Source organism: Cydia pomonella, chromosome 11, assembly GCF_033807575.1.
Source record: "Cydia pomonella isolate Wapato2018A chromosome 11, ilCydPomo1, whole genome shotgun sequence".
Lineage (NCBI taxonomy): Eukaryota > Metazoa > Arthropoda > Insecta > Lepidoptera > Tortricidae > Cydia > Cydia pomonella.
The window spans coordinates 434,053-453,962 of NC_084713.1; the positions used below are offsets into that span (position 1 = coordinate 434,053).

Below are 19,910 nucleotides of genomic sequence, written 5' to 3' on the forward strand. Positions count from 1 at the left end.
TCGATGAAATATATTTTTTTACATTGAACAACAAAACCTGTGTCAACAACCTTAGGTTAATATAATCAAGATGCCAAACAATCTTTTATTTAACCAGACCCACACAAAAGACTTTATTCCCCACATATAAGATACATTTTGAACACACCTGAAGCGAAATGAAATTACAATCAAACGTGATAAGGTATCAATGTTGCTGATAAAATTTCGCCGCTAGGCGTTCAGTCGGCTCTAGGCAATATAACACAATGCGCGCTCTAATAGTTCTCGCGTTTGTTATAACCGAGGTCAAAATATACGCATCAATATGTGATTTGTGTGTGTGTAGAGACTACAGTGACATTGAATACTTGGGCCAAAGCGTGGATTGCAGTTATACTAAACCGGTGTTATTTTCAGTCGAAGATTCTTTACCTAACATGGTATATAGCCTAGATTTGTCATCAAACAACTTGAGTGACGTTTCGAACTCGTATTTATATCGATCGAAGTATATGAAAGAATTGATTCTGAGTAATAATAAGATATCGCGAATTGAATCAAACGTTTTACAATTACCGGAACTTATACAATTGGATTTGAGTAATAATCAATTGGAGTTTATTGATAAAGATGTTTTTAAAGAGATTAGAAAACTGGAGTATTTAAATATAGCTAATAATAGATTTACAACGTTTACTAAGTTAGCGTTTCATCGTCTTAGTAATTTAAATCAGATTATCTTAGACAATAATAACATAGGACCAAGTTTGAGAGAAACGAACCTATTCGACAGATCAGGGTTTGGTCTTACACATAAAATTAAAGATATTAGTATAAGTGGAATCAATTTAAACACAGTTCCTGATAACTTTTTTGTAGAAGCATATGATTTGAAGAAACTGACGATATCTAACAACAATCTAACAGATATCTTCGAGATACCGTTCACACTCGAGTATTTAGACTTGTCTGATAATCCTATAGAAGAAATATCTAATGAAGACTTCGATATGCCAGCGCTAAAGATTTTGAAACTTAACAATTTGGCTATAACAGAAGTTCCTGATTACGTGTTCACGAATTTACATGGATTGGAAAAACTTGAGCTTGAAAGGAATAGAAACCTGACTACATTTAGTATTCTGTCCTTTGGAAGGGAAGTGTTAGAAGACGCCGATGATTTTACTTTAGAAGAATTATCTCTATCTGGGTCTAGGATACCTAGATTGGATGAAAAACTGGCTGAACCGTTTGGGCAGCTAGTGAAGTTAGATCTACAGGGGAATCCTTGGATATGTGACTGCAATATTGTGTGGGTGAAGAAACTACAGATACCAGAGAAGTATTACGACCATTTGAGGTAAGTAATGTTTAACTATATTTTTATTTATACTTACGAAACCGTTTCAAAAGTCAACGCAAACATAGTTATACAATTTACCGGTTTAATATTTACTTGATATCGGAAAATCGTTTCTGTATTCTTATTTATGTTAGGTTTTAAGGCGTTCATGTATTTATGCCACTTCTACCATTTTTACTCGTAAAAGTAACTGAAGTAACTGTCTGATACCTCTGCCTACAAACTTAAATCGCTGAACCGATTTACTTAGATGAAATTAGGTATGGAGATAGTATAACATAGGGTAGGTAGTTTATATCAATCATCGTTCGTCGCGGGCAGAAGGTAGTAAAATACAAGTAGGTTAGGTTAGTAGGATACTAGATTTCATTAAAATCCAGACAAATAGGCATGTGTCCTTAAAATTCTGGGACATTTTTAATTTTGCTTTTTGTTATTGACCCGCTTTTGCTAATGCAAATGACCTCAAACGCAGACAATAAATGTATGCAAGCAAGCAAACACAACATGGCCCATTTCTTTTGTCGCGTTATCTCGTAGGTGCAGCGATAATGATAAGGCGTCGATACGCGTGTTATCTCGCCGGTCATATTACAACTGTCACGTCTGCTAGCCATCAGATTACTTTCGTATGGTTACAAAATATGTAGGTAGCAGAAAAATCCAACTACAGTCCGAAATCTCACGACTAAGGGTAAAAACGAAATCGAATTTATCTTCGTTTAGACGCGACTATTACGATTAATTGAATGATCCAATTCATAGACGAAATACCTACAGTTCTGTGCAATATATTACTTGACATTGTTTCAAAATTAACTGTAACAAATAATATTGGAAGTAAAAAAAAAAACATGAGAATCGTCTTTTTTTACTAACTTGCGGAATTTTTTATAAAAACGTAAAAGCCTACGAAAAAAATACAATTGTGTACTATAATTGTAATTTAGTATCTTGCCTATTACTTCCAATCAAAGCTTTACATCTAAACCCATGTCATCCAGAAAAAACAAACTTTTCTATAAGGCGACCTTCGTCGCAGAGTGTACAAGTGGCCCATCATTCGGACTTTTGTTGATTTTTGACCAAATACTTGATTTTGTTGAGCTTGAGGCTCTAAATGATAGTGCCGCCCATGACAAACCAAGTAGTCAAATTCAAAGCATATTGTTTTCTTAGATTTTATAAATCCTTTGGCACATCGACCTTGTCAGTAGAAAAAGGCGGCAAATTTAAAAAATGTAAGCCCGAAGAGTTTACTCTCCCATAGAAAATTGGAATTTCGCGCATTTTTCTACTGACAAGTGTGTGTTTCAGTATAGACATTTTTATCCCGATTATTTGACGACCGGTTTGGCCTAGTGGGTAGTGATCCTGCCTAAGAAGCTGATGGTCCCGGGTTCAAATCCTGGTAAGGGCATGTATTTGTGTGATGCTGATGAGCATGGATATTTGTTCCTGAGTCATGGGTGTTTTCTATGTATTTAAGTATTTATAGATATTTATATATTATATATATCGTTGTCTAAGTACCCTCAACACAAGCCTTATTGAGCTTACTGTGGGACTTAGTCAATTTGTATAATAATGTCCTATAATATTGATTTATTTATTATCTGTCCTCAGATGCCGCTCACCCCGCCCGCTATACAACGCGCGCGTCTTCGAGCTGCCCGACTCCTACTTCGTGTGCGCGGCGGGCCGCCACGTGACCGCGCTCACCGTCGCCGCCGTCGGCTTCTGTGTGTTGCTGGCCTTCATAGCTGTATGGTTCTTCATTGTGGTCCCCAAATGGCACAGTCGGGGCACAGAGCTGGGGCATTTACACCCTGCTGCGGGGTATACGGTGCTGCCCAGCGTGATTTCAACGCCACTATAAGTTTTCTGTATATGAATTTTCAGGAAATAGCCAATTAGCGTGAGTTGTGAAGAGGGAAGTATATGATTTTTTAGTATGTTATTGACACAATGAAAAACTAGGTTTATAGGTATTCCTGTTTTTCAAAAATTTGCAATACCTAGAATACATTATGCTGAAGAAATCGACATCGAAATCAAAGTGATTTGTTAAGAAAATTCCGGAAATGGAATTTCATAGAAAAAATACCGTTACTCCGTTAAATTTAAAAAGCTATTCTTCCCTCTTAAGAAAAGTTAAGCAGTCAGTTTTGTGACAATAATTAATCAGTTAATTTCAATAAAAACTTGATTTTGGTGTTCATTTCATAAACTATAAGCGATAATTTTATTACAATGTTAAAAAAGGCACAGTTGGTTCCCAAAAAGATTTCATGCTTAATTGTCCTCACAAAACTGAGTGATTAACTTTACTTAACTACTCACGCTAGTGGGGTCGGTACTATTTTCTGAAAACTCCCTTATAGCTATCTGGATCTTTATAGTCGTTCCTAAATGGCATAGTCGGGGCACGGAATATACGGTACGGTGTTACCAAGTGTGCATTCTACACCACTGTAACTAAGCACCTAGATTGCAAGAACCCTATATAACACTGAAGGTTTGCGCGTAGAACAAAAATTTTAGACAAGAACGTATATTATGACATAAAAATCTTAATAATGCCATTTAACTCTTTTCCAGGCATAATATTTAACGAGCACATATGCGCCAATAAAATTTCAACTTTAGTACTCCGATTTAAGATTCAAATTAGATTTCACTTTTGGGAAATGTGACTTGTCGTCAAATGAATCATCGAAGCTAATTGGGAAAACCTTATAGATTGGTGTGGCCTGGAAAAGGGTTAAGTACTTAGTTATCATATATATGTACCTATATTGGAGCGAGCGAGACGCACTGGCGAATGATAATAAAATGAAATCATTTGAATATCATTTTTATGTCAAAATGCAAGATAGAAGGGAGCATTTGTTGCCGTCTCATCATTTTGGTTCAAGGGCGTCACCAGCCCCCCCCCCCCCCCCCCCACATAGAGAATAAGTAATAATAATAAAGTCTGTGATACATAACAGGTCATTTAATATATAGGCATTATTATTTAAAAGTAAAAGGAGTTGTAAATAAAGTTATGAAGGTATAAAATAAATAATACGACATTATAAATCACTTTATATATTTAATAAAAATACAAAAGTGTACAATTGTCTTACAATGACATATCAAATCTTTGTGCTATCCAGGCAAACATTTGTGCTATGAGATTCAGTATGAGTATTCACTTACAGTTATAAACATAATACTTTCATTCATACATACAAACACAAAACTATAATTTACATTGCACATATTCAAAAACATTGGAATTCAGTTCATAGGCCTATTTCATGAAGTTTGAAACTCGAGCATAAAACAGGGACCCGTCCACCCTTTCCCATAAAAAAGCCTTTAAATGGCTTAGTCGTTTATCGTAAAGCCCTAACGATTGGCTTTCCCTTTATTTATATAATATAATAGCTTACCCGTTCATTTGACTTAGCTCTAGGAAGGGATTTCCCTACCAGAGATACCGCTAAAACGAAAGGGTATATATACCCTTCCTAATTCAAAAAATTATGACACCTCTGGTGTTAACGCGCTAGACACCCAGTCTTTCACTTTATACAGCAATATTTGATACTGTTTTTAAGAAAGTTGATAATGGCATAAGCGTTATAATTTATAATCGATACCCCTTCAAGAGGTTAGCGGTTAGGAACAGGGATCGGCTTACCCGTATTATGAAGCGCTAAAAAAGCCAAATGAAAAGGTATTAGTTAAAGGCATTGGTAAGCAAATCCTTACGAAATACCCCTTCCAAAACCCTCCAAGGGGATACCGGACCGGTCTCTGGTTAAAAAGATGTCCCCGCTTGTACAGTCGCCATCAGGTATGTTATATCGGAGCGCGCAACGTGTTCACAAATATCTGAACAAAGCCTCTATTATGTAGAGGTAAAGTTCAGATATTCTTAAGCACTTTGGCCGCGCCAAAAGTTACATGAAATAGGCCCTAACTTTGTCAATTTACAATTCAATTTAAAAGTAGGTAGTAATCAACCAAATTTAATATTTGTGCCTCTCGTTTAGGTTTCGGAAACCAACATTGAATAATCGTAGGTTATGGTTTGGTTTTTTTCAACCTAAATTATACTGTAATGCACGACTAAAGTTTTAATTTAGTTAATAAATTTTCAGTTTAATCGTTATTTGACATGAATCGTTATTGTATTGCTTCTTTTCCCACGTTTTAGTGCTAGAGAGGCCATACTAATTGTCAAGTACCTTGATTTAAGTGTCACACGAACCTAGCATCCGCTATAAAATCGAGGTTATGCAATAAATTGTTATACAAAGAACATTGAGCTGGTATACATTTTTATGTAAATAGTAGTACTACTGTACAGAAATGACACACAAAACCAAAGTTTGACAGCGATTCAGGGACGAATCTGACAATTCAAGTCATTATTTTATCTGTGGTTGTGCATGCAAAAGAACGTCAAGTTGTCCCAACCCTAATAATGCTCGGAGTAACGCTGAGCCGAACGGAGGCGACAGTGCCCGAAAGGATCAGTGTCGCCCCACTGCTAAATCTTCTACTCGCTCTAATTTCTCTGTATTACAATTTTAAGTAAGAGACCAGACCAGACAAATATGTTACTTAAATGAACCACGCCAAGCATGCAGTTTTAAAAGGAGAATGTAACTCCGCTTGTATGGAAGCTGATTTTTGACCGGAGCGGGGTCCGTGTGACTCTTAAAAAAACTAATTTTAAAATAACATCATTAACTGTTAAATTTAATAATTATAGTTTATAAAGTGTTTTCTTGGGTTTCATTATTCCTATTTTTTTATCAAACCTCACATCCAATCTTAGTCTATTTCCTTACTTAACAAAGCAGGCACAAGCAATTTACATAAGGCTGCGTTTTGAGCATCTCCGTATGATTAATTTTAATTACCTATTCAAAAAACACGAGTATCAAAAAACCTTAACCTCTTTTAGTCTATCGGTCTAACAACGAAAGCTGAAGTACAGAATACTGTGAAAAGCTCTACAATGCAGCTTTGAAAATTGAACTCTTTTTCATTGTAGTTAAAATGCAAATTTCACTGGCAAAGATCCGTGACAGAACCTAATTGAGGTCAAGATACTATCACCATATTATTTTTTGAGTCGATTGAATTTTTAACGTCCCTGGAGAGAATATTGAAACTCTGTATCTACATAGCTACAAAATTAGCCAAACGAGCGAGGTACTTATTCAAAATGATCTACACAGTACATGCGCTCTTAATATCTTAGCAACAAAGTTGTGTTCAGATCATTTTTACACGTTACAGGTTACCTTGAAAACTGGACGTCAAAAAAACAGTTGACATCAAATGTTTTCTTCAAAATTTACTGACCAATTGATGTTATAATTAATTCAGTATGATTATACCAATTTTGTTTGCGATATGTTAAATATTACCAAGCAATCTTTGGTGTTCCATGTATACACTTCAAATTGCACTTTTAATTTAGCATTAATTTACTTGTATACCTAACGCAGTCATACACAACCTTTTCGTTCAGTAGTATGGTATAAAAAGTAGTCTTTGCATCGAGTACCAGCCGCGATATAAAAAAAAAAAAATATTTTCACAATTCACACATAAATTAAGAAAAAGGGAAATCAAAATATAACACACTACAGTCTAAATTAAAAAGAATATGTAATAATATATAGCTGTCATCATTATTTTGCAAATATCCTTGGTTTCTTTTGTTCATATTAGCGGCAAAATATCAAAAAAAGTTGAACAAAACCCCAATTTTTAATTCCATCTATATAAACTAAGTGATATAGTCCGTCTATGCTAAGTCTGCACGGCCTTGGCAAGCAACAAAGTGTGACAGCGGCACTTTAAACGTCAAATTCTGACGTGTTATTTAAAGTACAAACATTATGTCATGTTCAAAGGAAAAAGTGACCATAGCCTCCAGTGCCCAGAGCTGGAACCAGCGTCCTCTTACAGCAATGACGGCAGATGCCTGCACCGCTCGGGTCACAGCGGCATAGGTCACATTTTTCCAAGTATATACAGTTCCTTTAAGGTAGAACATTATGGTTCGCACCTCCTATCTTAATCAACTCTGGTGATTCCAGGCTAGCCAGATTATGTAGTTTATAACGGCGCTGCCATACTTTGTGCGTGTCACATCTTAAATTATTTAAGCGTAAATTTACGCCTTTGCAATAGCAATTGATAGGTTTCCCTACCCAATAAATATCTTAAGATAACCTATGATATGGTATTACTCTATACTATAGGTACTATACAAAAATACTAAAAGCTGTAAAGATATATTGTATTGATATCTGATGTTTTTATATTGACTGGTTTTGTAGATTGGTGGCATGTTATTGTTTATTTCTTAAAGGCACAACTTTTTATTAAGTTTATGTCTTAGACCTGCTGTTAAAATGATATTCTAGTAAGATAAGCAGTCTTTGTAAATATGTATATATTATTCATACAAAGAGTATATGAGATTCGTATAGTGTATTCGTTCATGTTAAGATTTTGTGAGATTCAGCGGTATTATCTTAATTTTTATATTCAACCTAGATTAAAACGTCTCCTAGTCAATATTTCCTAATAATCTTACTAAATATCAAATAAAAGGCAAAACCATCACTGGAATCATGAAATCTAGGCTACTTACGATAAAGTAAAATTTGTGCATACCCTTACTACTAAAATATGACACAAAAATGTACATATCAATAACGAAATTAATTTAAGTTTATATTTAAATGCACTTAGTTACAAAATGGCGTCTAAAATATGCGCGGCGTTGAAAATCAGACTTTATTCCAAGCAGTTAAGTATCATTATTCGTAATCAATCTTCTGATGTGAAGATTTTGACATATAAGATTAAATGAGACAAAAATTTGAAAAACTTCAAAATTCGTCCCCAGTTATTTGATACAGCTGATGATGGAGATGGCTGATGAAGAATTTTGCCTACTAACTCCATCTTTTAATTTCATACATTATATTAATCCAATCGAATGATAATCTCATTTATACTTGTTGCTGAGCAGAACATATATGTTTTTATATATTTAAACTATCAATGCTTAAAGAAAGTAATAGGTACGGTACATGTTTCAATGAAAACGCCCATAACCGCTTCAAGGTGGCAGCCCATTTCTCGAATTATGGGTCACCATGACAACACACTAATACCGTTCGAGAAATGGGCCCCTGGCCCCTAATTTCTAATGGCTTTTGCTTAGGAGTGAATGAAAAGGTAGTAATCCAAAACGAGTTCGTCATGTTATTTCAGCTAATAGACAACATCTGTAAAACCGTTTCTGAGTGTAACCACAGACCACAGTACAAATTGGTTGGTATTCGGATCTAATACTTTTATTCCATTTACATGAAGCTGATAAAAGTACCTCCAGCAAGCCTAAATGAATTCCTCATGTCATACCAGCCGGTCGGGCCACAGCTCCTGTCAGACGGATGTTTCGGAGTTGAGGCGCAGGACAAATCGGTTGCTCTTCGGGTCCACCACCTCCTCCGAGATGTTGAACTTGGGGAGCTGACGGATGGAGCAGATCAGGGAGATGTCACCTGAGGAATAAAGAAAAATGATGTGGAGGTAAATTTAATGAATTTAAGCAGTGTATATGTATACGTGTAATGTACCTATGGCCATTATACAAAGTGTTAAAAAAATACTGACGATTATTTTAAGGCTCCTGGTTGTCGGCCAGCGGGCGGGCCAGCAGGTCGTCGGCGACGAGCGCCCAGCGCTGCGTGCGGCGCGCCTCCTGGTCGGCGGCCAGCACGGGCGCCTCCACGAGGAAGGGCTCGAGGAGGGCGCCGGCACGGCCTCGGTTACCTTGTCTCAACTGGAACTCCTGGTTGTCGGCCAGCGGGCGGGCCAGCAGGTCGTCGGCGACGAGCGCCCAGCGCTGCGTGCGGCGCGCCTCCTGGTCGGCGGCCAGCACGGGCGCCTCCACGAGGAAGGGCTCGAGGAGGGCGCCGGCACGGCCTCGGTTACCTTGTCTCAACTGGAACTCCTGGTTGTCGGCCAGCGGGCGGGCCAGCAGGTCGTCGGCGACGAGCGCCCAGCGCTGCGTGCGGCGCGCCTCCTGGTCGGCGGCCAGCACGGGCGCCTCCACGAGGAAGGGCTCGAGGAGGGCGCCGGCACGGCCTCGGTTACCTTGTCTCAACTGGAACTCCTGGTTGTCGGCCAGCGGGCGGGCCAGCAGGTCGTCGGCGACGAGCGCCCAGCGCTGCGTGCGGCGCGCCTCCTGGTCGGCGGCCAGCACGGGCGCCTCCACGAGGAAGGGCTCGAGGAGGGCGCCGGCACGGCCTCGGTTACCTTGTCTCAACTGGAACTCCTGGTTGTCGGCCAGCGGGCGGGCCAGCAGGTCGTCGGCGACGAGCGCCCAGCGCTGCGTGCGGCGCGCCTCCTGGTCGGCGGCCAGCACGGGCGCCTCCACGAGGAAGGGCTCGAGGAGGGCGCCGGCACGGCCTCGGTTACCTTGTCTCAACTGGAACTCCTGGTTGTCGGCCAGCGGGCGGGCCAGCAGGTCGTCGGCGACGAGCGCCCAGCGCTGCGTGCGGCGCGCCTCCTGGTCGGCGGCCAGCACGGGCGCCTCCACGAGGAAGGGCTCGAGGAGGGCGCCGGCACGGCCTCGGTTACCTTGTCTCAACTGGAACTCCTGGTTGTCGGCCAGCGGGCGGGCCAGCAGGTCGTCGGCGACGAGCGCCCAGCGCTGCGTGCGGCGCGCCTCCTGGTCGGCGGCCAGCACGGGCGCCTCCACGAGGAAGGGCTCGAGGAGGGCGCCGGCACGGCCTCGGTTACCTTGTCTCAACTGGAACTCCTGGTTGTCGGCCAGCGGGCGGGCCAGCAGGTCGTCGGCGACGAGCGCCCAGCGCTGCGTGCGGCGCGCCTCCTGGTCGGCGGCCAGCACGGGCGCCTCCACGAGGAAGGGCTCGAGGAGGGCGCCGGCACGGCCTCGGTTACCTTGTCTCAACTGGAACTCCTGGTTGTCGGCCAGCGGGCGGGCCAGCAGGTCGTCGGCGACGAGCGCCCAGCGCTGCGTGCGGCGCGCCTCCTGGTCGGCGGCCAGCACGGGCGCCTCCACGAGGAAGGGCTCGAGGAGGGCGCCGGCACGGCCTCGGTTACCTTGTCTCAACTGGAACTCCTGGTTGTCGGCCAGCGGGCGGGCCAGCAGGTCGTCGGCGACGAGCGCCCAGCGCTGCGTGCGGCGCGCCTCCTGGTCGGCGGCCAGCACGGGCGCCTCCACGAGGAAGGGCTCGAGGAGGGCGCCGGCACGGCCTCGGTTACCTTGTCTCAACTGGAACTCCTGGTTGTCGGCCAGCGGGCGGGCCAGCAGGTCGTCGGCGACGAGCGCCCAGCGCTGCGTGCGGCGCGCCTCCTGGTCGGCGGCCAGCACGGGCGCCTCCACGAGGAAGGGCTCGAGGAGGGCGCCGGCACGGCCTCGGTTACCTTGTCTCAACTGGAACTCCTGGTTGTCGGCCAGCGGGCGGGCCAGCAGGTCGTCGGCGACGAGCGCCCAGCGCTGCGTGCGGCGCGCCTCCTGGTCGGCGGCCAGCACGGGCGCCTCCACGAGGAAGGGCTCGAGGAGGGCGCCGGCACGGCCTCGGTTACCTTGTCTCAACTGGAACTCCTGGTTGTCGGCCAGCGGGCGGGCCAGCAGGTCGTCGGCGACGAGCGCCCAGCGCTGCGTGCGGCGCGCCTCCTGGTCGGCGGCCAGCACGGGCGCCTCCACGAGGAAGGGCTCGAGGAGGGCGCCGGCACGGCCTCGGTTACCTTGTCTCAACTGGAACTCCTGGTTGTCGGCCAGCGGGCGGGCCAGCAGGTCGTCGGCGACGAGCGCCCAGCGCTGCGTGCGGCGCGCCTCCTGGTCGGCGGCCAGCACGGGCGCCTCCACGAGGAAGGGCTCGAGGAGGGCGCCGGCACGGCCTCGGTTACCTTGTCTCAACTGGAACTCCTGGTTGTCGGCCAGCGGGCGGGCCAGCAGGTCGTCGGCGACGAGCGCCCAGCGCTGCGTGCGGCGCGCCTCCTGGTCGGCGGCCAGCACGGGCGCCTCCACGAGGAAGGGCTCGAGGAGGGCGCCGGCACGGCCTCGGTTACCTTGTCTCAACTGGAACTCCTGGTTGTCGGCCAGCGGGCGGGCCAGCAGGTCGTCGGCGACGAGCGCCCAGCGCTGCGTGCGGCGCGCCTCCTGGTCGGCGGCCAGCACGGGCGCCTCCACGAGGAAGGGCTCGAGGAGGGCGCCGGCACGGCCTCGGTTACCTTGTCTCAACTGGAACTCCTGGTTGTCGGCCAGCGGGCGGGCCAGCAGGTCGTCGGCGACGAGCGCCCAGCGCTGCGTGCGGCGCGCCTCCTGGTCGGCGGCCAGCACGGGCGCCTCCACGAGGAAGGGCTCGAGGAGGGCGCCGGCACGGCCTCGGTTACCTTGTCTCAACTGGAACTCCTGGTTGTCGGCCAGCGGGCGGGCCAGCAGGTCGTCGGCGACGAGCGCCCAGCGCTGCGTGCGGCGCGCCTCCTGGTCGGCGGCCAGCACGGGCGCCTCCACGAGGAAGGGCTCGAGGAGGGCGCCGGCACGGCCTCGGTTACCTTGTCTCAACTGGAACTCCTGGTTGTCGGCCAGCGGGCGGGCCAGCAGGTCGTCGGCGACGAGCGCCCAGCGCTGCGTGCGGCGCGCCTCCTGGTCGGCGGCCAGCACGGGCGCCTCCACGAGGAAGGGCTCGAGGAGGGCGCCGGCACGGCCTCGGTTACCTTGTCTCAACTGGAACTCCTGGTTGTCGGCCAGCGGGCGGGCCAGCAGGTCGTCGGCGACGAGCGCCCAGCGCTGCGTGCGGCGCGCCTCCTGGTCGGCGGCCAGCACGGGCGCCTCCACGAGGAAGGGCTCGAGGAGGGCGCCGGCACGGCCTCGGTTACCTTGTCTCAACTGGAACTCCTGGTTGTCGGCCAGCGGGCGGGCCAGCAGGTCGTCGGCGACGAGCGCCCAGCGCTGCGTGCGGCGCGCCTCCTGGTCGGCGGCCAGCACGGGCGCCTCCACGAGGAAGGGCTCGAGGAGGGCGCCGGCACGGCCTCGGTTACCTTGTCTCAACTGGAACTCCTGGTTGTCGGCCAGCGGGCGGGCCAGCAGGTCGTCGGCGACGAGCGCCCAGCGCTGCGTGCGGCGCGCCTCCTGGTCGGCGGCCAGCACGGGCGCCTCCACGAGGAAGGGCTCGAGGAGGGCGCCGGCACGGCCTCGGTTACCTTGTCTCAACTGGAACTCCTGGTTGTCGGCCAGCGGGCGGGCCAGCAGGTCGTCGGCGACGAGCGCCCAGCGCTGCGTGCGGCGCGCCTCCTGGTCGGCGGCCAGCACGGGCGCCTCCACGAGGAAGGGCTCGAGGAGGGCGCCGGCACGGCCTCGGTTACCTTGTCTCAACTGGAACTCCTGGTTGTCGGCCAGCGGGCGGGCCAGCAGGTCGTCGGCGACGAGCGCCCAGCGCTGCGTGCGGCGCGCCTCCTGGTCGGCGGCCAGCACGGGCGCCTCCACGAGGAAGGGCTCGAGGAGGGCGCCGGCACGGCCTCGGTTACCTTGTCTCAACTGGAACTCCTGGTTGTCGGCCAGCGGGCGGGCCAGCAGGTCGTCGGCGACGAGCGCCCAGCGCTGCGTGCGGCGCGCCTCCTGGTCGGCGGCCAGCACGGGCGCCTCCACGAGGAAGGGCTCGAGGAGGGCGCCGGCACGGCCTCGGTTACCTTGTCTCAACTGGAACTCCTGGTTGTCGGCCAGCGGGCGGGCCAGCAGGTCGTCGGCGACGAGCGCCCAGCGCTGCGTGCGGCGCGCCTCCTGGTCGGCGGCCAGCACGGGCGCCTCCACGAGGAAGGGCTCGAGGAGGGCGCCGGCACGGCCTCGGTTACCTTGTCTCAACTGGAACTCCTGGTTGTCGGCCAGCGGGCGGGCCAGCAGGTCGTCGGCGACGAGCGCCCAGCGCTGCGTGCGGCGCGCCTCCTGGTCGGCGGCCAGCACGGGCGCCTCCACGAGGAAGGGCTCGAGGAGGGCGCCGGCACGGCCTCGGTTACCTTGTCTCAACTGGAACTCCTGGTTGTCGGCCAGCGGGCGGGCCAGCAGGTCGTCGGCGACGAGCGCCCAGCGCTGCGTGCGGCGCGCCTCCTGGTCGGCGGCCAGCACGGGCGCCTCCACGAGGAAGGGCTCGAGGAGGGCGCCGGCACGGCCTCGGTTACCTTGTCTCAACTGGAACTCCTGGTTGTCGGCCAGCGGGCGGGCCAGCAGGTCGTCGGCGACGAGCGCCCAGCGCTGCGTGCGGCGCGCCTCCTGGTCGGCGGCCAGCACGGGCGCCTCCACGAGGAAGGGCTCGAGGAGGGCGCCGGCACGGCCTCGGTTACCTTGTCTCAACTGGAACTCCTGGTTGTCGGCCAGCGGGCGGGCCAGCAGGTCGTCGGCGACGAGCGCCCAGCGCTGCGTGCGGCGCGCCTCCTGGTCGGCGGCCAGCACGGGCGCCTCCACGAGGAAGGGCTCGAGGAGGGCGCCGGCACGGCCTCGGTTACCTTGTCTCAACTGGAACTCCTGGTTGTCGGCCAGCGGGCGGGCCAGCAGGTCGTCGGCGACGAGCGCCCAGCGCTGCGTGCGGCGCGCCTCCTGGTCGGCGGCCAGCACGGGCGCCTCCACGAGGAAGGGCTCGAGGAAGGCGCGCGGCGAGGCGTCGCGCGCCAGGCAGCGCGCCAGGTGCGCCAGCACGGCCTCGGCCGAGTGCCGCGGCTGCTGCCGCGTCGCGCGCAGGTACTTCTGCAGCGCGCGCGCTGGGAAACACATGCCCTCATCACTAAATAATCATAACCTAACATTTTACGAATTCACTTGTCAATAATATATTTCCTGACGTCCTTCTTAATGTTCCGTACCTCAAAAAGAGAAATCGGAACCCTTATAGGATCACTTTATTGTCCGTCCGTCCGTCCGTCGGTCTGTCGAGACCCTTTACCTCGGGAACGCGAGAAGGTATCGAGTTCAAATTAGAACTATATACTCGGGTCTACGGTTCCTTGAAGCTGTGAAAAAATCAAACTTCTAAGTTAACGTAAAAAAAAGATACGACCCCTAAAGCCGCAAAAAACCTCTATACCTCTCGTTCACTTCGAACTATGAAATTTGTGAAGTAAAATCGTCTTACACTACATTTAATGTAGTGACTACAAATACCCGAAAAAATTTGAAAACTGAATTTGTAAAAAATAAAGCAATAAATTAGTTAACTTTAAACGGAACACTTGGTGCGCGAGTCCGACTCGCACTTGTAAGGTTTTTTACTAAAAAAACAACGAAAAATTGGCCCGGATCGAAAAACTACGTGGAACAAAAATATTGTAAAAATAAAAAACCACAACTAATATTACGAACAATTACTCAAACTTGTATATTTATCGAGTGACAACCAGAACTCGCTACTTACGTTCAAATCCATAGTGAACCGTAGTAATAACTAGAATCAAATCATTTATTTTCAGGTAACTAAGCCCCATGGATACGACAATTCTTATCTTTGTTATCAATTCTCGAGTAATTGTGGAAATTTATGCTTGAAATTAATGCCCTAATTCACAAGCTATCGAATGTTTTTTTTTTTTATGTTCGATAGATAAATTGACAGATAAGGGTACATTAATCAAGTGCAGTCGTGTTCGGCAGCATAAAACTTTGAAGGGGTGCAGTTTTAAAATGGTTGAGAAAAAACATAGGTATGAGAGGTGATTTGTCGATAAAATTCATCGTATTATACGTGGTTAACGGCTCGACTATACGTGGACAAACACATTCTATACAATAAAAGCTTAATCCTTGTGAAGTAGGGTTCGGCAGATTCCCACGGAACCGAAATACCACACCTTTCGGCCAACAGGCCGCGCCCGCGATGACCGCCGGCAGCGGCCGCGGCACGCGCACCCCCAACAAGTATCAAAACAAGACTGATTTTTTTTTGTAATTACTGAGGTTTGGTTGTCACCCAACGACATTATGCATGTCGTCTATCGCCTGATTTTTCATAATTCTCAACCCAAGACTGTATTACATACCTTTACAATACCTACAAAATAAATAGTTATATTTTTGAAACCACAATCTTTAATACGCAAATGTTTTATAATAATTATAATACTTAACATTCTTCATTTTGTATACTGGATTTCAGGGTCCTCCAACCGCAAAATACCGTAAAACTGAATTACTCTGAACTATTTTTTATATTAAGTATGGCACTTAATGAGCGGTTAAAAAAATATAAAACAATCTACAAGATATGAGAAATAATATGGTTTTGCTGAAAATCTTGTTTTAATTTAAATAAGTGAAGAAAAAAAATCTTGAAGTCACTCCTATTTATTTCAGTTGTAACCTTATTACTACTGCAACTTTTATCGAAAATATATGAAACTTTATAATCTTTCTCACAAAACACTACAAAATGATTTGGTTTTCTTTCTTTTTGCAAATTCATAAAACTGTGCCTACTAAAAATTAAGTCTACATAAAACTAAAAATTAACCCTTAATCCCACCTAAGTTCCTACCTTTACCCCGCTCGCGTTCGTATAGTCAGTGCGGAGCAAGTCGTGTTGCTAGACGGACCTGTGCTGCGTTGCGCGCATGAGCAAGCGAAATTCTATTTCGAACGCATACTTCTGCCCGCTCGATTTTTTGCAGTGGGTGGAGCGGTGAGGGGTATCAGTTGCGTCGAAACGCGCAAGGCCGTTGGCGTCGGGTGCAGCCTTAACTCTAAACTACGTAACGTGACTCAAATGTCAAGCCCAAGATCAGGATCTAATTAAAATTCAAACCATCTAAAAAGGAGTGTAGACATGATACCATTCGTTTCTTGTTAATGCACATTTATTGTAATTACACATACTCCTTCCCCCTTATTCATAAACGTGTATTAAAGTTACGATGCCGCTAATCATCGTTTGTCCCTTACCGACGTATTGGTATGATGGAAAGGGACAAACGATGCGCGATGCCATGCGCTACGGGCGTAGCCGATTATGTGGTTTACCCGCTTTGTAGCGTACCAACAGAGAATCCTAGAAGTAGCTAGCAACATAAGCTCACCAAGCGAGGGGAAGACAGCCTGCGCGGCCTCCCGGGGCCCTAACGCTCCGTTGGCGGCGGCGACGCGCACGCGCCGCACGTGCGCGAAGGCGTCCTCCGCCGCGCTCAGCAGCCGCGCGCGCCGCTTGCGCACCCGCCGCTCGCGCTCCGCCTGACGTATACAATTCACTACGTTACTTAAACAATTACAATACAACTATCGCTAGACAAACGCCGTGCATTATGTGAAGTCTCAGATGTTGCAGCTAATTACTATTTATACAACTTTAACTGAACCCGACTCGTTAAGGTCAACGGGTACGTGTAACTGGCCTTCGATGGAAAAAAAATACCCTAAAAGACAGGTAAAAAAGATTTTAGAGGTATAAAAGCTCGGACCTCCTCGTAGTAGCGCTCGTTGTGCGCGGAGCCCGAGTCGCGGCGTCTGGAGCCCGAGCAAGACCCCGTAGTGGAGCGCGGCGCTTGCGTCGTGGAATTGCCATCGACCTCATAAAATTTTATGCTGGACTGTTTCCTGGAATATGGATGCGGACTTAATTTGGGCATTTCTATTTAAAGTTGTACTCCCAACTTGCATTTTAGTTTTTAGAAATAAAATAAAATATAAACAATATTATTTCCACTCAGAATCACGAGCGTTTTTGATCCTAATGCCAAAAAAAGTGTCCTTAAAATTTCATAAAATTCTTTTTCCGTTTTGCTAGTCATAAAAGAACCAAACGGACCAAACATTTTGGGGACACTTTTTTTACGAAAAATAAAAAAGGCTTGTAATTCTGAGTAGAAATAATATAAACATTCCATTGGGAACCTAGCACAAAAAAATTTGGTAAAACTTTAAATAGAAATGTCTATTTGCTGGTTAAAATCGTAAATATACAATTTTACTATAAAAACTTGCAATGTGTTGCTCCCGAAACGGATCAAAATTTGCAAATTTATTGTGTATCTTAAAAAAATTGCATTGCAGAAATAAAACAACATTTTTATTGACTAAGGGATCTTATTAGGTAGACCCTCACAGCTCGGTCTATGTAGACGTGCCTTGTCTAAAGGATTGAGGAAGCATTGCCTCGTGGCACGTATTCACAGCCAGAGTTGCTTAGAGCGGCAATTTCCTCGGGAAGCGTCTCGTTCTGTATGGATCCGCCTGTTACCATTCACAATAAAATAAAAACTCATATTTACCTTTGTGACTTTGATATAGGAATCTTCTCCAAATATGGATTGTATATCGGGAACTCAGTATAATACTTCTGCAGTACCCACACAGCTGCCCGCTGTATGCTGAGCTGCCCTATACAGTACGACTTGCTCTCTCCATCAGGGCTCCGGACTATCTTTATGTAATACACGGGCTCTAGGTGACGGATCTCCATGAGTATTACGGCTATGTAGTGTATAAATAGCAGGGTGTCAGCAAAGCTTGAAACATAGGAGACTAAAGCACTGTAATCTACTGCTTCTTCGCCTAAAGCTAATGCTTTAGTGGCTTCGGTAATTTGTACAATGTAGAAAAGCCAGTATGAGAATGTGCAAACAGAGAGAATTACTAAAATTGTAGCTCTAAAGACAAATATCCTTGGGAGAATTGCATTGCGAGGCCGTAAGAATACCGCCCATACTCCTATGGCAAGTAAAACTAATTTAAACGCTAAAGAGAGTAGGATCCCTTTGCATTGTGCAGTACATGATAAAAGCTGCATTCTTTGGCTTGGCTGTATTGCTATGTTATCAGTCAGTCCAGGAAAGAACCCAATCTTTGGTAACACAACCATAGCCAATGGACTCACAAAGGACACAAAAGAAAGCCCTAGAGCTACAGTGGTCCCGAAATATCTGGAGCACATGAATCCGATCCCGCTATCAGACTCTATAGGCCAATTACTGACATCCTCCATAGATTGTGAGCCTTCCGATGTGTTTCCTGTAACGGCAGTTGTGTTTTCGCCCCAGTTCTCATCTTGTGGAAGAATCTGGACTTCAATGACTTCTTGGCCATCCCGGCCGGTCTCTGGGTTGATGTTAACACTAGTTTGGAAGGGAGCCATTATGTCACTGCCGTCTTTTCTCTGGGATTTTGAACTTCTGCAACAGTAGAATGATTATAATTATAACACTAACAATAACATTTAAAAACAGGTTTTCTATTTGTAAGATATAATATAAGGTTCTATGGCCACAGTCAAATTGAGAAAGAATCTCTATAACTGTTTTCATAGGTTCTTAAGTATGTCAGTTCACTATTGGAACATTTTACCATTAAAAAAGGTAGTAAATATTGTTGTTTTTAACAGCCTAAATTAGATACCATATTTCTTAAAACACAGCACACTATATCAAGAACTAACCAAGCTATAGAGCACGCTCATTACAATCTATTTCATAGCTCTCATAAACAAACATAAATGAACCCTCTATTATAATGCACTCAGTCCAATTAAATTATTAAACTCCACTAATCCAATTAGAATGATGACAGCAATGTAAACAGCGTGTGTGGTACATACATACCAGCCCTACTTGAGCAGGCATTTCCAGTTATAACTAGGTTGACATGCATCATGATTTACTTTTGGCTGTCACTTTATGAATGAAAAACTAGTTTTTACGACATTTCTAATCAAATTCCAATCTCAAATTAATTTGAGGAGGATTTTATGCTAAATTAAGGGCGGAGGGTGAGATTTAATGAATGTAAGCCTCAGAATTCGTAAGATAAACATACCGGGTACTCCTGTGCGTGTGCTGCCGATGCCTCGAGCTCCGCCGCGACCGACTGCTCAGCTCAGAGCGCACGGATTCCGTCTCCATCGTAGGACTCACCCATCGGCGACCCTCTGCAACCACAACCACATTCTTCCTGCACTAATCAAATCACGAAGGGCAATTAAAATGCCCAGCGCTTCACGGAACTCTGCACACGGAACACTACTTTACACACTAACAATGTCTGCCTTTAGTATCAAAGAAAGCATCGCTGGTTTTCGATTTTATCGTATTTAAGGTGAAATTAACGCTGCATTATCAATAATTACGGGATTTTCACATAAAAGCGTCGTTTTATGGGTTGCTCGGGCGAAATCACATTACAACCACGCTGCAAAATTAAATGTACGTGTTCGCAAAATTTCTAATAGTACATCTCACTCGCACACAAGTAGAAATATACGACTCTCTCTGTATATCTCTAAACTCATCGCTGTTTTCAAATTTAGTGGGATAATACTACAAGACACGTTCGGAAACCGTAACATAACCGTTTTTAAATTTGCTGTCATAATGTTTTTTTTTGTAACAAAAAGGTTTTATATTTAAATTAAATAAATAAAAATCGTACATCATTGTATTTATAAATGTATCACGAACACATTTTTTTATTTATATAATTGCCAAATATTTTTTTGTAAATGGTCCTGTGATAGTGATATTGGCGGTCAATTCA

At 46.4% G+C, this 19,910-nt stretch overlaps 2 protein-coding genes across 2 annotated transcripts; one reads left to right on the forward strand and one right to left on the reverse strand.

Annotated features, from left to right (window-relative positions):
• Nucleotides 1-4,279, forward strand: LOC133522575 (leucine-rich repeat-containing protein 70-like). The gene is made up of 2 exons (XM_061857921.1): nt 1-1,342; nt 2,972-4,279. The coding sequence occupies exons 1-2, from the start codon at nt 249-251 to the stop codon at nt 3,222-3,224; spliced, it is 1,347 nt and encodes a 448-aa protein (XP_061713905.1). The 5' UTR covers nt 1-248; the 3' UTR covers nt 3,225-4,279.
• Nucleotides 4,280-8,524: 4,245 nt separating this feature from the next.
• Nucleotides 8,525-19,839, reverse strand: LOC133522579 (vang-like protein 1). The gene is made up of 6 exons (XM_061857924.1): nt 19,194-19,839; nt 17,654-18,553; nt 16,844-16,979; nt 16,466-16,616; nt 13,910-14,161; nt 8,525-8,940 (listed from the first exon to the last, which is right to left on the reverse strand). Exons 1-6 carry the CDS (start codon nt 19,277-19,279, stop codon nt 8,822-8,824), a joined length of 1,644 nt encoding a protein of 547 aa, XP_061713908.1. The 5' UTR covers nt 19,280-19,839; the 3' UTR covers nt 8,525-8,821.
• Nucleotides 19,840-19,910: the final 71 nt, after the last annotated feature.